Genomic DNA, 23,493 nt, shown 5'->3' with positions numbered 1-23,493 from the left:
TTGCAAGTAAAGTTAAGTAAATCGGTATATACCATAGATACTAGAAATACATTATTAGCAGACCTTTTTTGTATTCATATGAAGAAAAAATTAATACATTTTTTATAAATATGCACTTAAAATAAAAGATACCACCGAGTCTATCACGTCTGTTTTATATTGAAAATTTTACTTGAAAGAGGTGTTAATGGTAACGTAACAAAAAACTTAATAATAAATGCGATTACTTTAATTTTTTTAGCGTCAACTTCCCTAACTTATGGAGCAATATACCCTGCATAATTATGGGGTTTATGAACATCTCAATATGAATAAAAAAACCTCTTTGAGGTTGATTTATATTTGTTTGACAAACAAACGAACAAACAAAATAGGTTTTTATATCCTAGATAATTAGATATGTAAAGTTTGTTCCATTTACGAAAGATTGGTCTAATTAGACTGTTGATAAATAAATTGATGAAACAAGGATGTCAGGAGTTTCGTTTAAAGTTATGTTTTTAAAAAGTCATCATTTTGCAAGTTCTATGGTCGATACATGGACCTTATCAACAAATACAATCTGTCATTTAGTAGAAAGTTTTTTTTATACTTATTGTAAGGACATTATTTAAGCACTTAATTGAATTTTAAAGTTTTTTTGTTTGCTCGATCATATCAATTAGCACACGTGGGTTTGCCTGGTCGACCTGATATGAATTGTTGATCCCACCTCTGATGTTTTGGAAAAAATTGTATTTGTTTTGCTTCTGATTGGTACTGTTAAAACAAAATTTTAGCTTGATTCCCGTTCTCTTCATATTTCATACACAGGCGTGCTATTTGGCTGCTTTTTAAAAAAAATTGTATTTAATGTAACTTACAACCGAAAGCAGTTGAATTTTCAGTTTTGAAGGCTTGAAATTGAAGATCCTTGGTAACCATATATATGTCATTCTGAATGCTAAATGTAGAATCTTTCCGGCACGTGTAGCTTTGATCTTTATTTGTTGTCAATGCACTTAGATTGGCAGTAACAGCTGTTTTATTTGTACCGAGAACTGCAATAAGAAATAAATTAATTTTATGAACTACAAAACAGGAAGACCGTGTCAGTTGTCATACATTAGCTGCACCAAGCATGATTATTGAGGACATTTCACTTACAGACAGTTCATAACATAAGCTAACAAAATTCAACTAAACAGACTAAAATTTATTGTATAACTAAATCTATCTAATCTAGTAATTAATAGATTAAGGTTTTCATAGTGCATTGTACACTTATGCTTTGACTTATTAATGCAATATTAAGACCTTTAACTATGATTTACATCTGTAATTTTTTTACTATAACACTTTAAAAAAATCTTTTGCTATATAATTATAAATTATATTCAATTTTATGAATAAAATTAAATTTCAATACACACCTTCATAAAAATTAATAATAAGAAAAAATTCTGATTATTGTTTGGTAGAATTTTGACAGTTTAAATGTGCGTTGTTGGGAAAATTTGACACTTTTATTGATTCAATTTATATCAATTTTACAAAAAATATATACTTATAAGAATAAGAGTATCCTTTATCATAGAAGTAAAGGAAAATCCCATGAAAGCCCTGACTTTTGTATTTGCTATCACACGTTTACTTGACCAAAAACGTGGCGAGAAAGATGAGGCTACGTGTAGTTTCAGAAAAGAAGAAAGTAATATTTTGCTTTTTTATTTTATAAGTAAATTAGAAAGCAAAATGTAAGTAATACCAATTAAAAAGCCTATATGATAGTTATGCGTTCAAACATTATGCAAAGTGAAAGCACGGGTACCTGACGTTACTTATTTTTCTTATATGAAATATTTTATTATTACATTTTAACAGTAAAATACTGTAATTTAATCATTGAATAAAAATGATATGTCACACTGTGAAAAAATATTAAAATGATCGGTTAGAAAATAAATAACCATCCTGATATAGATTAAGACTGTCAAAGATCCTCCAAATATGTTGTTGAAATCTTTGTTAACAACGTTTTCAATCTCACAACACTTAGCTATATTTACATTTAGTGTAATTTTCCTTATGAAATCCATTAGAAATCCATGACGTTCAAATCTCTATTACACACGGTAAACCTTGTCACATCGCGCTAGAATACACAGTAGGAACTATATGCATTTTCAATAGTTTAGGAACACCAAATTGTACATTGTTTTGGCACAATTCAATAAAAATTTTTTTTAACCCTGTTAAATTAATTTGTGCGTTTAAAATTAATTTGTCACTTTTTTTTCCTCGCAATGCTCGTTTGCGTTATTAAACTTTGCACAAACGTCACAAACGGCTCTTACGTCAATAAAGCATACCAGTTTTGAATAGCACTAAATTCACATTAAAGACTACCGAAATACACAATTATAAAGAGGAAAAAAATAGAGAATGTAAACATAAGCATTGAATTCATATTTTGTATTGCGCGGTATGGCCAGCTGTGTTATAGGATCGAAGACATCCCAAAATATGAATTCAAAGCTTAAATTACGTCTCAACCGCTCAACTATGACGTCATGTAGCCTATGATTGCAAAAAAAGAAAATATAATACCTGAAAGGTAAACAAAAATTCAATGTTTTGTAGTTGAATATGGAATTCATTTCACTCGTGCAGCGTTTTTTTTTTTATATTTTCACTTTGCATATACCGTATCAAAAAAATCCTGTCCAACTCGTGAAATAAATTCCATATTCAACAACAAAACATTGAATATCCTCCATTTTTGAAAAATTCTTCAAATTAATTAATTTGGAACCAATTACTCACTGCTGTCGTCAACATCCTTAAAAAGATTGTTATTAAAATCAAAATCCAGCTCAATCTGTGAGATGCGGTACTTTGTAACCTTTTCTCTTGCTAAAATTTCACCTTTCTGTACATCAGAGGAGAAGTATATTGTAAACTTCAAGGAATTGTAAAATCCAATAACTATTTTCTGGGAATAATATCCATTCAGTTTTGTGTTGCAGTCTCCAGTTACAGTGTATCTTTCTGGTAGAGAGATCACTTCTGTTGCATTCTAGAAAAAAAAAATGCAAATACAGTCAAACTTGTTTTAAGAGGCCACCTTTGGGAAGTCTGGAAACTGGCCACTTAAGACAGGTGGCCTCTTATTCCAGTTTGCCCTCGAAAAGGACATTCGGTCAATAAATAAACAATATTTAAAAGCATTACAGTTGAATTAATTAATCATAATTAAACAGATCAATTTCACAAAAGCCTTTTAAGTGTATATATAATAATTCAAGCTCATTTAAAAAGAATATTTAAAAAATCGAAATGTGTAAGGTTTTGTGCATGTTTCTGTTCCTACACATTAGTTAAAATCTTGCATTCATCAGTGTGTTTTTGTTACTTTGTAATATTAAAGAAATTCTTTTAATTTTCATTTGAAGAAATACATAAAGTGCATGACTATTATCATTTTTTAATCAAGAAAAAATACACAAAAATATGCACAGAAATTTAAGGAAGAATATTTTCAATTTATGTGTTAAAAAAAGTGGTCAGCAGTGTACCCCCCCCCCAACTTAATTAATCGGTGATTAACTTACTTGGTGATGTTTTTAAAGTCTGGTTAATTTTATTGTTTATAAAGCTGTAAGAATTTCTATTTAACATACACAGACACACAAATAAAATTAACCAGTTGACCAGATAGATGTATTTACGCAGTTGAAAATCATTCCATAGCACAGGTGTCAAGTGCAGTAGAGCGTAACTAATCCCTATCGATGTCTCTTGGTTAGTGAAATTCACGAGATAATCATGGCAAATGAAGCACTTTGTTTTCACATGAGTTGCAATTAGGGCTTCTATATGGAATCAAAATATAAAAGGTGTGAATTTCTTTAGCTAGAGGAAAGTATAAATTGTAATTAAATTCTTTGAATTTTTCAATCGGCGATCTTGAAAAATAATTACAAATTGATCTGAAAGGACAATATTTTTTTTTCATAAACACAGAGTTCAGCGTATCTAAAAGCAATTTTTTAATTGCATTAATAGGTTAAATTGACTATCAAGGATATAATTACCCAAGCCAATGTGTTTAAAAGATGTGATATGACCCCAACAAGTAACGAAATGGCCGCCAACTACAGTGTAAATAAGGCTGTTGGGGGAGGATTTGAGTGGCCGCTGGCCGCGTTACACAGGTGGCCGTTTATTCCAGTTAAAATATATAGGCAAAATCGTCGGGGGGAACTGAAAGTGGCCGTTGACTGCAAGTGGCCGTTGATTTCGGGTGGCCGCTAAGATAAGTTTGACTGTAATTTGATTTAAAAACAAAAAAACGCAAAACTATTTGACACTTAAGCATAAATATTTCTCAATTAATCTACAGAGAATCAAATATAACTACTTTTTAATAAAAGTAAAGCTAAAGAAAGCTTAGGTTAGATGTGTTCAAGTAATTAAATTGATGTATACGTATTTTTTAAACAGTAACAATAAAAGTAGGATTCTCAAACATTTAAAATAGTAGTGTAGAGCAAGCTTGACGCAGTATTTTTGCAATCAAAGAACTTTATTTGGTAATAACAAATATTTGCCCCCCAAAGCAAACTTTGATGGAGATGTATTTAATTAAGTTCTTAAACAGGGGAGTATATGCTGACTTCAAAGCACTAAATATTTTCATAAGTAATGACGCCATATGTACGTAATGACGTCATAAACATGACGTAAATTTCAGTTTTTTTAATGAATTTTACAGAAAAATGTACATATTTCGTCGATATTTTGAGTAAAAGTCACCGAGCGCATGTGTGTTCACGATCAATATTTTGATATAATGTGTAGAATGATAACATCAATGAAATATGTCAATATTGTTCCCGAACAAACTTGCGCTCTATAAATTTTAAAGCTAAAATTGTTGAAATTTTGTCCATTTTGTCCTCTTTCTGAAAAAAGGTATAAAATCGGACTAGTTTGTGACGTCGTAAAAACAAAAATTGTGAATACACTGCTTTGACACTATAATATTTTCTATTGATTTATATTTCTCATACAATTTATTGAATTCAGCACATTTCAGGAAGTTTTCAAAATTTGACTTTTGTGGGGGCAAATATATGCAATATACCGCATATAGTTCTTTGCAGTTGAACGTCCATACATTATAATTTGAATATAGCAGTTGCAACACTTATGTGCCGGTAATTGAAAGACATCTCTAATTGCATTTAATGATAATAATCATTGGTAATTAATAAAAAGTTTAAGAAAATTTCTAAGAATCACGTTTGATTTTCATACTTTCATGTCGACATCTGTTTTACACCACACTATCTAAGACGTCAATTAACTTTTTAAAAAAAATTGTTCATACGTAGAGCATGCTCTTGCGTATCAAATCAACTGAGATTAACTGAGATACATAAATTCCCTATGCAGGTGACGAAGGTATATTGCTCCATAAGTAAGTTCAAGTTGACGATAGACAAGTTTAAGTCATTACATTTATCATATATCTTGGTTGTTAAATTACTATTAACGTCTTTTTCAAGTAAAATATCCAAATATAAAAAAAGATGTGTCAAACTTTGTGGGTTTTTTCAAGCTCAACAGGATTTATCCTATCAACATAAGAATGGAAAATATTAATTGAATACGTCGTCGATATATCTAAATGTCGAGTTGAAGGCATGTCATATTTTAAAGAAAATTGATGTTGCTGATTTTCTGATCGTTGCAGATTTAACAGTGGCGAGACATTTTTTTTTAACTTGAATTGTTATTATATTGAATTGTGCTCATAAAATCATGAACATTTATCACAATTATTCATTTTTAGAGAGACAGGAATCAAACAGGATATGCCACACACATCGTGATAGTTTAAGTTCTGACACTTACCCCAGTATATGACATATACGGAATGTTGAACTGATTTTGATCTTTGAGCACAATACAAGTGATGCTTTTATCAGTCAATACAAACATATTCACAGGAGGGTTTCCAGGACGTGGAATAGGTCCTATATCTTCCTCACAGTCGTATCCTGAAAAATAAGTCCAGCTTATACTGATTCCATGTCTTACATGTATAATTAGCCCCTTCACGATAACTGCGGTACTACTGTAACTTTTGCAGGGCAAAATAATAACGGAGTTTTTGTTGATAGATAATTAAATGACGTACTTTAAACAATTACTTTTACGTCATATTTCATCAAACTGTATCATTTTGCCCTGCAAAAGAGCAGTTCCGCAGTTACCGTGAAACGGTCTATACGATTTATACTTTAGATCTTTTTATTTGAGTTTGCAGATAGCTAGCTGCTTTTACTTGCATTCTGTATTAATTAAATTAGATGATATTTATTACTGGACCTTTTGTAAGCAAAATAGACTGTTCTCAATATGTACAACAAATAAAATAGTGTATATTTGAAAAGAAATAAGATATTAACGTATTGTTAAAGAATTTGCATTTTGCATTTGTGAGTATGAAAGGACCTTCACTACCAACTGAAAAAAATGGGTTAAGGAGAAATAACACTGGGGGGGGGGGTTGATCTGGATGTGGAATGTCCAAAAATTAACAGACGAAGGTAAACGAAATGTTTTTTTTAAATATATTTAATTTACTTAACATCCAATATACATGCATTTTTTTCTTGATACAAAATTTTATTTACAAATAAAAGTGAATGGGATTGGGCAGCAGGCAAAGCCTATTTTAGCCCTCTCCCTTTACATATATACAGTTCATTCTACATGTACCTATTCCCACTTTTTTTCAAAATCATGTAGAAAAAGGTAAGATTTCATGTGGGAAAAGGTGGAATTTTGTGTTATCAAATAGTTAACTATGAAAACATATAATCATTACGTAAACAATGATCAACAATTATTAATAAATACCTGTTGGAATAGAGAACTGGTATATTTACTTTTTAGAAATTTTACTAATATTTGAACAAAAATAAGTGAATTAAATCATTTATGAACTTTATAAAATAAATCCAATTATTTTAGCCTTGGTTTTGTATGCGTAATGCCCTGCTATAGATGACGTTATTGCTGTTAATCATTGACGTCACAATATTTGTTTATGTTGGATTAAAAGGTGGGTGAAGTTTGTCTCTTAGCTTAAAAATTTGATGTAACTTTTAACTTTCGCCATTTAATCAATTGGTTTATTTCTCATTTATTGGCACAGGGTTATGTATTTATTAATCAAAAGAATTCGTGTTGTTATTGTAATATTTTCCAATATAAACATACTTTTAGTCCGTCTGACAAGTTCTGTATCGTCAATTGTTTTTCTTAATAACTGCTTTAGTATCATATTCAATTTGTTTTATACATCAGAGTAAAAATATATTATTTATATATCGTACTTCGAGAGATGCAACCATGACAAAAGTTGCGCTCAACTGACGAAGGAGGGAGGCCATAATAGGCATTGGCAACGAATGGTAAAAGAATATTCGTAGGGAAGTCCAGACTTCCGGGCGTAAAGAAAAGATGCCAGAAAATAGAGACCTTAAAGCCACCACAAAACTTGGATCCCGGAACAAGCAAGGAGGCAATGCCAGACCTTGAGGAAGCTGTTTCTTCAGTAGAAAAAAAAATGCTGCCGAAAATTAACAAGAGGATAGAGACGATTATCTCAACGGCTTGACACACCATCGACTGAAGATAGCAAAGTCTCTTCTAGTACATCAACTGACAATGTACAAAATTTATCTGATTCAGATCAAGTCATTTGATTTGAAACAATTTCTCGTTCATGTTCAATGCCTCAGAGCATAACCAGTGTCAATGATGATCTAGGTATGCATGTTACACAGTCAGTTAAACAAAAAAATCATGAAAGGGGAGTTTGTAGAATTGCATACACTTTTTAATAAGCAAACAGATATTGAAGCAATGGAGAGTAGAGTTTTATTTACAAATGGTCAACTCACATTAAAACCTGCAAATACAATCAAAATTACAACAGTTGACACTTGGTTTGATGCATTTTTTATTTATATGAGTATATATTTGTAAGCACATATTGTTCAAACTCACAGCCTTATCAAATATATGGGTAATGCCAAACTCGGTGCCAGTCGAGTTTCTGGTGGATTAGTTTGGAAAGAATATGACCGACAATTTCGACTGAAAAGAGCCAAAGATAACAGTATTTCCTGGGACAAAATCGACCCGGAGCTTTGGCTTCTTTACATTACCCCAAATACTCACTCTGTAAATAAAAATTCTCAACGCAGCTCAAAATTTTGTTATGAATACAACAACAAAGGCTCTTGTCGCATGCAAAATTGTCAACATCAACTCCAGTGTTCAAAGTGTCAAAACAAACATCCCGCAATTCATTGTCCTGATAAACAAGCGGTACAGAGGACATCATTCTCCAGGACTTTTCAAGCCCCCTTCTCATTTTTTCGTCAGCCAGGCAGCAAATATTCGACAGGCTCCTTTCGTAAGAACAGGTTTAACATCAATTAACTTGAATAATGTGTGTCCTTATTTTTCAATTTTTCCAAATCAAACTGTATCTTATGAATTAAAGAATTAGGTTTTTATCTACATTATGAAGGTCCAAGAATGTCAACAACCTGTAAAAATTTAGTTTCTGTGAATGATCACCCAAACGAGGTAAAAGAAAAAATTGACAAAGAAATTTCTTTGAGTCGAAAAGCAGGTCCTTTCAATCATGAAGTTTTGTCCAATTTAAGGCTATCATCTATTGGAGTAGTGGCAAAAAAGGATGGGGGTTGGCGTCTCATTTACCACCTTTCATATCCTTCTAATTTAATTAATGTTAATGATTTCATAGACCCTGAAGCTTGTTCTGTTCAATACACTTTTCTTGACGAGGTTTTAGACATGGTAGAGTCACTGGGAAAAAGGGGCTTATCTTGGAAAAATGGATGTAAAATCAGCTTTTTGATTACTTCCGGTTCACTCTTCTGACCATCAGCTACTTGGTTTCATGATCAATATTATTATGATATGTGTCTACCAATGGGTTGTTCAATTAGTTGTGCTTTATGGGAAAAGTTTGCACATTTTATTCAGTGAGAAGTAGAAGTAAAAACTGGAGTTCACACACTGAACCATTACTTAGATGTTTTCATATTTGCTTGGGGCACGTTAGAAACATGTAACTTGTTGTTGTTTTCATTCAAAAATACCTGCTCTGCTTTTGGCATCCCTCTTGCAGAAGAGAAAACAGAGGGTCCAAAATCGGTACTTTCATACCTGCGTATAGAAATTGATACAGATAAGATGGTTATTCGAATTTTTGAAGAAAAAATATTGATCTGGAGAAATCACTGCTTGATATGTTACAAAAAGCAAATGTTACGCTGAGAGAATTACAATCTTTGGTAGGTTCTCTGAATTTTTGTGCTAAAGCTATTCCAACTGCTTGGGCCTTTAAAAGAAGATTTTTTGATGCTATGTGGGGAATAAAATAAAGTCATTTCATTAGGGTAACAAAGGGAATGAAATCTGACCTTCTTGTGTGGTTAGATTTTAAACACAGGTTTAATGGCAGTTTAAATTTCATTACTGTTAATTTGTTGTCTTATGACCAACTTCATCTCTACACTGATAGTGCAGGTGTAACGACGAAAAGTTACCTCCGTAGAATATTGACCAGGGGGTCAATATTCTACGACAAGTAGGGTCATTTTTCGACCGTAGAAAACCCTTCCAGACCAGTATTTCTACGACTTTACATACGTTGAAAAAAGACTCCCATAGAAATTTGACCCCCTACTTTTTTATATAATAAAACCTTGTATCTGAGTTCTGTGTCTTCTGAGATTTTTTTCTTTCAAATGTAAGAAGGGAGGATGTACTTTACTCCTTTTCAACATATATTTGATTGCATATCTTAATAGTAGCAACACAATCAATGTATCTGATTTTTTTTTTTGGCTTGCAGCTTCCCAATGATCGAGTAAATGTTAATCTATTGAGGAGTATAAATGTATAATTATTGTTTGGGTGGGTTTTTTTTCCAAAGAAAACCATGATATGTGTCCATAACCACGCATAGAAACTTGACCCCCTACTTTTTTATATAATAAAACCTTATATCTGTGTCTTCTGATATTTTTTCTCTCAAATGTAAGAAGGGATATCATATATTTGATTGCATATCTTAATAGTAGCAACACAATCAATGTATCTGATATGGATTTTTTTACTCATAAAGTCACGCTTTTCAGCTTCACAAAAAATGAGTAAATGTTAATCTATTTAATGAGGAGTATATACATGTAAATGATTAAAGGTTGTTTAAAAGGCAAATGAAGTTTTTGTTAAAAAAATTCCTAAATCTGCCTCTCACAGCACATGAAAAATGGCAAGTTCATGATATATTATGGGATTTAACTGTTTTTATAAAAAGTTTTATTGTTGTTTATAATGCCATAAAATTTGCTAATTTTATTTTCTGTGGGAATACATAAAAGAGTGTGACGTCACAGTTAACTTTTCCCGTATAAATTGAGCCCCGCCTACTTTTTTCAGCCTTAACAATGCTGCGCATAAACTTGTGGGGAGGCCCCCGAATTTAGCAATTTTAACCATTTGCATTCAATTTTGAATTATTATTGTTTTTACAAATCCAAAAACATTGCATATATGCAAGAAAAGTAATTTAATTTAACTATATAAATTCAATTCCCTTAGTTTTAAAGACTTACATTTAAACTTACATATATATGTATGCATTCTGCTTTGAAATACACGACTATGTCTTACATTTTACCTAAATACAGGAAATATCATACATAAAGAGAACGTTTTTATGATAATAAAAAAAATATCCTTATAACTGCCAAAAATTTATATTTGAGTGAATAACATTTAAGCCTTCGTTCATGTCTATGAATTCATCACAAAAACTTCCTTTTTCAACACCTTTTAGCCGATAGACACCTGTCAAATGGTTGCTGTAACCTCCCCCTTCTGAGATTTTCCTACACACTAAATTTGCAAATATACACTAATTCTTAGATTATCATGCCATTACTGATAATAATATTACAAATATCATTTTCCATTTCTGTTAATTTGTTAAGTTTAGATATTACCCTTTTACGGTAGATAAATTTTCCGAGAAACAAAATCTTGTTTCGAGGGATATTTTTAATATCAATACAGATTTACCAATGAAACTTATGAAAAAGGCAGATCAGTGAGATTGTTGTTTTAGAAATCTCTTGTAAATTACTTTTGCACCCATTTACAAGAATTCGCTAGAGCTTGATCGGAATTTCATGGATTCGAGTCCCGGTCCCGACTGTCCTATTTTGATTAATAAAAAATACAAAGCAACTGTATCTTTTAAACCGTTCAGCACACATTCCAAAGATTGTAGACTTCCTATCACAAAACACATTCTTCAAAAGAAGATTTTAAAATTTTTCTATATTCCTAACAAATTTAACCCCGGTTTGTTTGTACAAACTTGAACTTACCTGAGGCTATTCTTTTTTTTCCTGCAGCATTTTCAAAAGATTTTTCCCATTTATTCCTATGTAAAACTTTTTTTTGGCCCCAGAATTGGTGTTAAATTTACCTTTTATAGTTCAAATCAAGCAAATTTTTAAAGAGATTTTTCCTATATATCTATTAAAAATTTGAACATGTACCCCCAATTGAGAAAAAAATGAAAATACTGAGGATTCCACATGAGTTTCATTTTGTAGTGGTTCTGAGAAGATTTTTAAAGATTTTCCCTATATATTCCAAAAAACTTTGACAATTTGGGAAAGGGGCTCCAGAGGTCATGATTTGAACAAACTTGAATTTACACTACCTGAGGATGACTCCACATGATTTTCATCTTTCCTGGCCCGTGGTTCTCGAGAAGAAGATTTTTAAAAATTTTCCTATATATTTCTATGTAATTCATGATTTGAACAACTTGAATTTACACTACCTGAGGATGCTTCCCTATAAGTTTCATTTTTTCTGGCACAGTGGTTCTTGAGAAGAAGATTTTTCAAAACATACCATCAAATTTTCATTATTTCTCAATTATCTCCCCTTGAACACGGGTGTGGCCCTTCATTTGAACAAACTTCAATCCCCTTACCAAAGGATACTTTGTGCCAAGTTTGGTTGAAAATGGCCCAGTGGTTCTTGAGAAGTCGAAAATGTGAAAAGTTAACGACAACGACGACGACGACAACGACAGACAACTGACAAATTTTGATCAGAAAAGCTCACTTGAGCCTTCGGGTCAGGTGAGCTAAAAAGCAAGGTAGATGGAGTTCAGGTGCCTTCAAAAGGTATATATTAGGATTTAGTGATGTCCTTGATTAATTTTTAAATTTTTATATAGGAAATGAATAGGTTATTTTAAATTTTGGTTCTTCAATTATTAAATAGGCATTCTACTATGCAAGAAATTCCTTTGATGGTGTGGATTTAGGTTTAAAACGAAGAAATTACAGAATTTTTTGGCAGGGAAAGGGATGTATTAAATAGTTTTACTTATTCCAAAAATGAAACTTTTGTTACGTTATGAATCACCTCCAGAAAGAGGTAAAGCCACGAACCATCACATTTGGCCCTGTGTTTTTCACAAAAATTGAGTTTCTATTCATGGCCGGTATTATACGTTAATTATTAGAGGACAACATACTTCTTTTCCCTATACGTAACTCATTTTATTAAATAATGCGCTGTTAGGCACGTGCGATGGCTTGAAGATGCGACAGTTTCATAAAAACGTTCAAAAATGCTTATTTTTCGACAGATTTTTCCAAAATTAAGTGTGGCCACAGTCAAGAACAACTTTCATACTTACCATATGTATAGATATTGCTGATACGAATCTACGCGCTTAATATAATCGTTGTTCATACGTGTGGCCAATATGAAATATGACTTTACATTTAAATTTTGATGTTGCAAAGATTCACCAGTTTTGTTAAACATTCGGTAATATTTGGTTTATATAACAATAGTTGTATAAAAATTACACACAATATATTAAAAAAATAGTCAGTAGTTCGTTTGAAACGATATTTGTGGAGAGGCATGATCTTCGATTTATATTATCTGAATTCAAAACTCAAAAAACATATAAGTTACATTTCTCTTCGTCAGTCTTTGAACATGACGTGAAAAGTAATACATATACGTCAGTTGTGACGTCATAAAGACTGTAATTATTTTAGATGGTGCTCTTTCAAATAATTGATTTTTTCAAGATGAATCATTTGGACTTTACTCGATATCATTAAATTATTAACAGAGGTCTATTTCTATTATCTCCAATTTCACCCCCTTTCAATCGCCTGTTTTCGTTTTAAAGCTGTACACTATCTTCGTTTAAATTAATTTAATTATAGGTTACTACTGTTATTCTGAAGACAAATATTAATACTGTTTAACATGATTACTAGATTATTAGCTTGTAAATACTTAAGTGAAACAGACTCGGATCTAGATTTTTTTCAGAAGGGGGATTGAAGAGGAATAGAGTTGTTTTAACGTACGCTTACAGAAAGATAAATAGATCAAGAGATGTAGTATCGTTTTAAAAGTGGGAGAGTCATCAGACTGGGAAAAAATTATGAACTTAGTACCTGAAAGTTTTTGACAAAGAAAGGAGAATTTAATAAATCTAAAATCTCCGAACCCGTAAATCCAATTTTGTTTTCACAATCGAATTTCTACATATGTTACTACATGAGCCTTTCAATGCAATATTCTTTTTTTAAAAGCACAACAAAAATTTGGACTCTTTTTAGTAAATTCAAAGAATGGAACCCCCCCCCCCCCCTTTTCTGGATCCACATCACTGTGAAAACAGGGAATATCATAATCACGTCTGTCCTTCGTAATACAAGCAGAATAATATTGTGCTAGCTTGCTGCTAAAATATTAATAAAAAAAGAAATAATGTACGAAACTGAAGGATTTAGATATTACAACTGTAATTGTCTGCAATTCCACGAAACAAAATCTTGAACTTGTATGAGTATAATTATGTCAATTTCAAGTACCTTATAATATTACGAGAGGTAGAGTCAGCACTGTTACATATTATAGCCTCAATTTACATACGTATATCAGCCATCGATCTATTTTACTTTTAAATAAAATCTGATGAGATAATTTTACGCAGGTGTAGAAAAGTAAATTTTCATCCTGCTTCAATAGCAAAAATCTTATTAATTATGCTGTTCGTAGTTTCGCACTGAGGATATCGATGTACATATGTATACTGTATACTGATATTTTCATCAATATATATATTTCAAACAATTATAATTCCATTTGGTAAAAATATAAAATACAAAAATATGTCAGCGTATTGGTGTGTCTTAGAATTCAGTATTTATAAAATATTTTCGCAACGGTCCCTTTGCAATTTGCTTTAAATATTTGCCTAAAGGTTTTCCGAATATTTCATAAGTAATCTATGCTACAGGTCGTCAGTTAGTTGGAGGTAGATGCAAGGGCAAATCTAGAGAAATTACACCTACATACACAATCGAGAAAAAAAATCAATTTTTACAAGTGAAAAACTGATGAAGTGAAATAAATATATTAGATAGTGTTTTGGGGGGGTGGGCATTTTCATTCATAAATACTTGCATATGATTATTATAATCAACAGGTAGGGTAATTTATTTTCTATATTCTATATTTGTAAAAATTTCCCCAGCTGATCAGCAACATTGATTTTGTAATTGTTGCATGGTCGATAGCTTTCCATATCACAACAGCGGGGGTGATCTTTAATCTTCTTTATTGTTAAAAAATTAACATAGATCTTTAACTGCATAACATATAATTGGCCTTGATCTACACTTGAACGGACTTACATATATTCCAGTTTCCGATCAAAAGGGGTATCAAACATTATATAAAATGACAGCAGTTATTTAATTCATGGGGTGTCCCAGAATATCAGAATTATCTCGTGCATGTAATTTCGATGCCTTGATAGATCATAATTTTAGAATATGTTAGCTTGGTATTTACAACTGTAGGATGTGTAATTTTCACATTTTTTCTCTCTATCCCCGAGACGATAGCGATTTGATAGGAATTCGTTGAATTAGTAAATTATACATGTTACCTCCTTTGTCTGTATACCCGGTATTCATCTATGCGCAGATCAAAATGAAGAGACTGGAATTTGCGGAGTTTTAAATATCTATACTAAACTAAGTAAAAATCACCTTGGATCCCTCCTAGATGACACTGTAACCATGAAATCTGTGCTGAGTTTGTATAAAAAGTCATGGTTTATATGTATGGGAAACAAAATCATCGTCGCAAATTAAACCACGACCAAAATGCCCATACACTGTACTCTCCCATTCTGGAGGAAAGAGCTGTATGCAGACTCCAGACCGTGTCTTGAGACAATGGGGGAAACAATCCGAAACATGGGAAAGGAGATATGTGGGTTTATTTTGTTTATTTGGGGGTTTGTGGTTGATTTGTTGTGTTTGTTTGCCTTTTTTTTTGCATGAGAAGAGATTTCTGGATTGTATATTTTTTTGACTGGAAAAAAATTCTGGATCCGCACCTGTTCATCTGTTGGCGTTTAAAGAGGTTTAAATAAAGTGGTTACAGATTTGGTAACTAATTTACAGTTTATCAAAACAAGTGCCGTCAAACGTCTTTGACTATGAATCTCGAATGAATTTCCAGTATGCATAGCAATGCACACTACCCTAGAGCTTCTACCGAAGGGATAACACTTGACGATTAAAAACGTGTAAAGGTACGTCGGCAAAATTATATCCTTCCATATGTACAGCAAGTGCGAGGGATAATTTTAAACAAAATGTCAATACAATTACGCAGGATAGGCAACAAATACATGTATATTCACATGGTAATCATAATGTTAATTACGCACGACCCTTGTGTTTTGAATGATCACACAAGTAGCAACCGCTTAATAAAAAAAGCCTTCTGTTGCCAATACTATAATTTCAACACCCCCCCCCCCCAAAAAAATGGATTGAACACTTAATATTCATTTTTGCGTGACTTTATTTATTAATCAATATTGGGATACAGCTATAATAATATTTAAACCGTGAATAATTCCCCCTATTTTTTCTTAATGTATCATTTTAAAAAGTTGCTTTTGATTTAACAGGACAATATAACAGCATTTAGACACGTTTTAATCAAAGCAAAAACTAGCTATATAGCTGCATGTATTTATCTCATGATTCAAAACTTCTTAACAGTCCTCTGATAAAATTTCTCAAATTCTTAGGTAGGGTTTATTTTAGCGGATCCCCCTTCCAATAATGTAGGTATAATTACTTTCATTTGAATAACGTTAACGTCATACCGTTTCAGTACACATGTGTATATATAACGTAACAAGTCATGACGTTATACATGTAGATTTTACTTGAAAACAATACCAATTTCAAACGACTATAAAAAGAAAACTGGAAAAGATATCATTAAAAAAATAAATTATGTTATAACCCACAAAGTCTAACCTATCACACAATAAAATTTTATTCATTTTGGTAACAGGGCATATTTTTGCACTTCGCGGCTTTACCTCTTTTAATTATTCATTGTGGAGGGAACAATACATACTTTTTACAATAGGGTAAAATTCCATTGCTGCAACTACGGTCCAAAATGTGTTCAACACTCAAAAAACTTAGCTACTCCCTAACACAACAATTGGTTGGTCTAATATTTTGCCAAGAATTTCATGGCGTTTTAGTTCAAACTCAAATCTCAAAATCTTGCTACTGTTAGACTCAATAATTCTATGAATCACTCAGTTACTGTCAATGGTGGGTTCTTTATCAAATACACAGAGATTACCTGGGATTCAAATGAAATGTTTAGTTGTGATGGAGTTCACTTGTCGTACATCGGTAATTGTTTTTTGCTATACAACTTACAAAGGGCTTTACAAGAATATGTTTTTCTATAAAAGGTTAAATATGAGCTTCAAGATGTGCCCACGCCTACACATATTTTTGAGTCTTTCATTCCACCTAACTTCGTTAGCGGTGGTTGTCATTTTCAACGGACAACCATTTGGTGGTTATTCGAGACGCCTTTCATGATACAAGTGGTTTTTTTTTTTTTTTTTTTTTTTTTTTTTTTTTTTTTTTTTACAAATTCTGCTGAGTATCTGCTATTCAGTCCCAGCTTGAATGTTGTCAGTATTCAAAACTTCAGGACTTTATAAGGTTAAGGATACAATGTTTATAAAGATAAGTATATAAAGTGTATAAGGATAAGGATATAAGGTTTATAAGGATAAGGATATAAGGTTTATAAGGATAAGGATATAAGGTTTATAAGGATAAGGTTTATAAGGAGTTATGTTATAACGATTAACAAAGTATATATTGTATTATGTAGGTCGTGGCCACAATCGCCAAATCAAAAATAAACGATTTTAAGAAGTTATATTTGTCTTCATCGTCTTTAATAATTACTTTTTAGAATTATAAATCAGACATTTTACTAATATTTGAAAAAAAATAAGTGAATTAAATCATTTATCACAATGTTAATTTTAAAATTCAACAATGCTTTCCCCCCCCCCCCCCCCCGATAAACCTATATATTTTCTGTTCTACAATCAACATATAAAAGTGCTTATATATTCTTGAAATACTTTTTTCTTTGTTATTTTCTCAAATCCATATATTTAAATGAAATAATTCATATTATTCATTAAATTATTCGTTATTTTCTGTCTTAAAATATACAAAATATAGATAAATCTAAGAAGGGATGTAATTAGTCTAAGTACTGTAAAAAAGTAACTATCTTAACATATATTGTTATTTGCAAGTGGGAATATTATGGAATTGAAATCTTGTTCAATTCTGAATGGCACACGGTGATCAGCTTGGGTTGCTACATGTACATGTAGTTATTAGCAAAAAAAACCCCAGCCTTTTGATCAATTGTCCATATCACTGTTAGAGGAGACACACAATGGACATGACAATATATGTGAAAGCAGATATATTTTGAGAATCTGCAAGGTCGAAAGGAAGTAACAGTCAAGTTTTATTTTATTATAGTGAAGATCCCTTAATGTAATAAAGTGACAAAACACTGGATGCAGAAAAAGCATTTTATTTATAATGATATGATTAATTTTGCAAACCTGTAGAAAGATGGCATTGTTAGAGAATTCTGAAAATGTTGGAATTCTTCTTAAAAGGAAAGAACTTCTTTTAAATAAAATGGAGTCAAGAATTAGACAAGATGCCATGAATTTCACTAAGAAAATTTAAATTTTCTAATATTGATTTTTATCAACACCAATAACATTACAGCCACATGGAAAATAATTTGAAGTAAGAAGCGCTGCTTATTTTCTCAGAAATCATTTTTATGCCAGATCATTATATGAATAAATTTCAAAATAAAGAACATAAAGAGTAACGATTTATTATCACAATATTAGATTTAAAATATGAGGTATGTATGAAAATAACACTTAGTATCATACCTATGAATATCTTGTTAGATAACATCATGAAGCGATGCTTCTTAAGTCAGTAAATCACAATGTTGTATGTGGTTTTAAGGGGAAAAAATACATCTGTGAGGAGGAGTTATCTTTCTTCTAAATATATCTTCATGTGATAAAAAAACGTCATGCTAAGAAAAATCCTATTTTAAGTACTTAAAACATTAAACCGTTTTCAAAATGGTTCTTCAAAAGATACAACTTATTCAATCTATAAGGCTTTTTTAAGTTAGATTTAAATGTTTTATTGTTAAATATGATAAAACATCTAGGAAGAAAGTGGCTAAAGAAATAGAAAGTAATGTTTCCATCACATGTAGATTTCTCCTAATTGACTACTCAGAGGACGCAATTAATCAGGGCGGAAAATCTGATTAAGAAAACTATGAGTACTTTTGATTTCATATTTTGTACTTTGAAAGTTATCTGTCTTATCAGAGGGTCGGTACACCTTAAATTTAGAAGTGATGCAAGAAATTAAAATTCATCCTTTCTGAATTATTAAAATTCCATGCAGAAAATAAAGCAAATCGTTTTTCTAAATGTCTCCCTGTATACAGGACATAAAAACATATTTCTGTTAATTAGCTTTTGATATCGATGAATATTATGACCTGTTCACATGGAGAGTTTAATTCGAATTAAACAAAAGGTACTGCGAATACAATTTGAACCGCGTTCACACGGAGAATTAAATACGAGTTACTCTTAATTCAAATTAATTTTCTGCGCATTAAATTACTTAACATTACCTCCGTTTAAACGTTTGGCAAAGGTAATGCGAATTAAATTTTGACGTAAGTGTAAGGCCAGAATAAAGTAATAGGCCACATATCGGTGATTAGATTTTGGTGTCTCTGTTATTTTTGATTGAAAAATAAAAGAAAACTTTGTTAATCACAGAAATTTATACAGTCACTATGAATTGTTATGTAAAATAGATCTGCTCTGCATACATGACGTGATTTACAAATGACATTAGGATAGCCTTACTGATGCTTGTTAAAGAAAAAAAATAATTCGAATGAGTTTAATTTGCTTTAGCTCTCGTGTGAACGCAATTTAATTCGCATTAGTTTACTTCACATTAATTTACTGTAAATTAAAATCTCCTTGTAAACAGGCATTAGATATTTAATTTTGTATATCGGTTTGAGTTTCTGATGAAAAATCCTGGTACAATAGAAATTTCTGTGAAATACTTTCAAAATGCTACTCATTTTTCTGTTTTGATAAGAAGACAACACTAAGATTCATATTTATATATTTTGACATCTGATTTTACTGAATTTTGTTGCCTTGAATACTAACATAAGTAAGCTTTGTTGACATGGTTACTAAAATTAGAAATTTCTGTGAAATTCTTTTTAAAATTAACCCCTTCAAATTTAATTTGATCGCAATCTTGCTCTACTAAATCAAGGATCATCATTCTTTTTAATGTTGTTGTAAAATTTCAAGTATATTGCTATTTTTCTTTTCCTTTGATATACATTCAAGAAAGTGGAACTAAAGTCTACAGAGAAAATCTTAGTTTTATCCTAATAGGGCTTTTACAGTAACACTTTTTACGTATAATTTTTTTTTCATTTTTTAATACCATTTAAACGAGAAAACATATATTATAGAAACAATCAAATTTGTGTTTGTAAAATCAAATACCATTTCCTGAAAACTTTCCGTCCTCCACATTGAATGCCTGTACTTGAAACTCCCTGAACATAAAGGCCAGGATATCATCTGAGAAAGCCCCTCCTTTTATACACTTATAATACAATTTAGGACTCGACAGCTCCACTGGTGTACCATTCACACTGTGGATTAACTCAGCTGTAATCGGACCGTACAAAAGCAATGCAACTTCATGATACAATGTACAACTACATTTTTAATATTTTTGACAAGTCATAACTCAATCCTGAAATTCGCAAAGAAGAAGTTACTCTATTACATATAGTTAATATAGAAATAGCGATAAATTCACACAGTCTACATGTAATTCATAACGAAAGTTCTTATAATTTTTTTTAATAGTTACACTTAATGACATCAGGGAACTTTGTAAGATAAACACCAGCAGACCACGAATACAGGTAAGATTTGCCATCCATGATTGTAAAATTAAATGTTAAGGATTGAATTCCTCCATCTTTCGGGGTGATGGTGAGACTGGATTCAGTGTCATTTCCACTGGCACATGTTCCACCGACTGTGACATCACTGCTAGCCGGAACATCCACAATCAAACTGACCTGTAATTAATATAAAGAAGACTTACTTCAATTTAAAGATGTACCTTTAGTAGTAAACCTGTTTTTGTTCAGAACTTAAACAAGAAGAGAAGTGCCGTAAATTGGATCTAATTCATCTCATTTTCATTTCATTTTTATTCTAATGGAGGTTTTTATTTGAGTCAGTGAATATCAACATATGATAATCATTATTTATGGTACATTCTTATAAAATATTTACTCGTAAACCTCAACATTATTCAACCTTTGTAAAGAGGACGGAACATGATCTGAGAAAAACTTTACCCAATAAGGACCTACATGTTCTTTTAAATAATCCATCTGTAATGCCATTACATTTCGAATTGGAGAGTAGATAGTTTGTACAACATTGTGGAAAATATGCCTATGCATGAAAGTTTACTGTGCAAAAGATTTTTTTTGCCGGAGATGTGGTAAAAATTTCTCATACATGTATTTAATTTTAATCACAGTATGTTGCTCTTTTTGACAATATCTAGCTCTTTGAGAAGGAAAGCGAATGATTTGTATTAACACGGAACATAGCTATTAAAAAAGAGGCAGAACAAATATTTTTGTATTTGACCATATGAATCTAAAATATGAATGGCCTATAAAAGTTCAAAAACCATAAGACTACAGTTCTGTAGCTAATAAGAAAGAGAGTTGTGCTTATTTCTCCAGCTTCATATACAACAATACTTAAAAAGGGTACACATGCAGTTAACATGTCCTGATGGGTCAATTGAAATTTGAATGTCCGTATAATGCCATTTTGATTGTAAGATGCAAACAAAATCTTACAGTTCTATTCTCCTTTGTCATATAAGTCACTTTAAGCTGGAAGCTTCCTGCCATGATGAGACAGGCTTTAGAATTTTCCATGACTTCATATATGGACGTGTTGGGGAATGGAAGAGCAGGAGGAGTTGTGGGAGAGACTGTTATGAGTGCAGTGGTGGGGCCCTCTGTCGTGACATTAGATGGTCCAAATGTTGTTTGTTCTGTTGATACAACAGTTGTTGCTGATGGTTCTGTTGTGGGTTGAGTGGGTTCCGAGGCTGCTTTTGTTGTCTCTTGTTCTGTAGATTTCATCTGATCAGCACTACACACAAACACTGAAATATGTGTAGTATAGAATAAATTAAAAATATTTCATTTGCCCAAGACCCCGTATCTTGACTTAGGGGTGTCCCTTACGAAAATACTATTGTAAACTATTTGTTTTGAACATATTTTATTGTCGAAATGTCAAAAAAATTGAACACAAGTTCCAAAAACTTAGGTAGTCATCTCATAATCATAGATACAAACTAAAGTTAACTAAAGTAAATCAAAGTTCCAAAGTTCCAAAGTTTTCACTTTAGTAAAACAAAGTTCCACAGTTTTAATTATGGTTAATCAAAATTCTAAAAGTTTTCAAAATTCCAAACTTTTCAGTATAGCAAATCCATAGTTTTTACTATAGTAGAGCAAAGTTTCAAAAGTTTTACATATAGTAAATCAAAGTTTTAACTATAGTAAGTCAAAGTTCCAACGTTTTACTTTCAAATTAATACTATAGTTAACTAAAGTAAACGAAAGTTAACTATTGATTATTATAGCATTTTCGATAGGGTATTGGGGAGCTTAGGGAAAGGTGGGGCACAGATGTGTTGTTTTTTCTGTTGTTGCATTCAATGACAAAAATATTACATTAGATACTGATGGTTCTATGGTTGACTGATTGGGTTCCGTTGTCATACAATTAGCATTACAGACACTGAAAGAAGTACCATATAAAATAGAAAATAATACGAGTATTTACTTCACTAAGACCAACGACATAAGTTATAGCATTTATCTTCCAGATAAATTCCAATTATATTTATAAATTATATTTCGGGGAATTTTTATTGTCCAATGTATAATACTAAAATAGAGTAAGCTGATGGGACAGAGGACTGCACCTCTTGCAATGGGACAAATATATTTTGCTGTCTGATAATGAAAAATACTGTACCTTTACAAATGCACCATATGCCTATTCTATTATAATTTTTTGTTTCTTTTAAAATGATATATTTTATTTACTATATAGGTAGGTCTTTCAATGCATATATGAAATATTTATGTTTTAAACAAGACTATGTATATGATTCATTGAATTGCTGTTAACCCAGAAGTCTCGGACAAGCCTCCAGCACTTCTCCCGGTGCCTAACTACTCATGTTTAATAGAAAAAATAATATTTATCCGATCAAAACTGTAGGAATAGCAATATTTCTGAAAGAATTTTTACCCAGAGTCTTAAAAAGCGTACCATACCTATTAGGAAAGTACCTATAATTTGAAGAATGTTTCTTTTTCTAGTTAACATCATTTAGATACAAAAGGCTTGAAAATCTTATTTTTTCTTTCCATTAATAGCTGAATGCTTGCTGATTTGACTCTTAATAATATTTTTAAGATCTAGGTGATATTTTTTTTTGCGTTGGTTTCTGATCAGAAGCAAGAAATTAATGTATTTATTTACAGAATTAGAAAACCGATAAGTCAACGAAAAGTGTTCTATGAATGACAAATTTTAAACACGTTCTATAGTCCATAATCCATGCATGTGAGGATTAAAAATCTAACCATCAGTGCTGAGGTTTCCATTCCGTATATTAAAAGCCTGGATCTGAACGTTTGACATAACAATGGTCATTGTGTAAGTGGTCCCTTCCA

General features: G+C 31.4%; 1 protein-coding gene and 1 pseudogene across 2 annotated transcripts in view; one reads left to right on the top strand and one right to left on the bottom strand.

Moving 5' to 3' along the window:
- Positions 1 to 23,493, bottom strand: part of LOC134263897 (uncharacterized) — a 40,113-nt gene that overhangs the window by 16,134 nt on the left and 486 nt on the right. Inside the window, exons 2-8 of one of the 2 annotated variants that reach the window (XM_062746258.1) lie at positions 23,404 to 23,493; positions 21,589 to 21,902; positions 20,571 to 20,784; positions 20,195 to 20,362; positions 5,902 to 6,047; positions 2,806 to 3,058; positions 864 to 1,040 (exon numbers count right to left, since the gene is read on the bottom strand). The exon at positions 23,404 to 23,493 is cut by the window's right edge and continues 99 nt beyond it. In XM_062746258.1, the coding sequence (XP_062602242.1) occupies positions 864 to 1,040; positions 2,806 to 3,058; positions 5,902 to 6,047; positions 20,195 to 20,362; positions 20,571 to 20,784; positions 21,589 to 21,902; positions 23,404 to 23,493 (1,362 nt within the window). The remainder of the gene's footprint in view (positions 1 to 863; positions 1,041 to 2,805; positions 3,059 to 5,901; positions 6,048 to 20,194; positions 20,363 to 20,570; positions 20,785 to 21,588; positions 21,903 to 23,403) is intronic. The other variant, XM_062746265.1, reaches the window with a different exon arrangement.
- Positions 7,583 to 8,505, top strand: LOC134263887 (uncharacterized; annotated as a pseudogene).

This window comes from Saccostrea cucullata, unplaced genomic scaffold (genome assembly GCF_032062105.1).
Source record: "Saccostrea cucullata isolate Sc308-1 unplaced genomic scaffold, CSIRO_AGI_Scuc_v1 ctg1771, whole genome shotgun sequence".
Lineage (NCBI taxonomy): Eukaryota > Metazoa > Mollusca > Bivalvia > Ostreida > Ostreidae > Saccostrea > Saccostrea cuccullata.
Note: the sequence above shows the minus strand (reverse complement) of the source record. Positions and strands in the feature narration are given on the sequence as shown.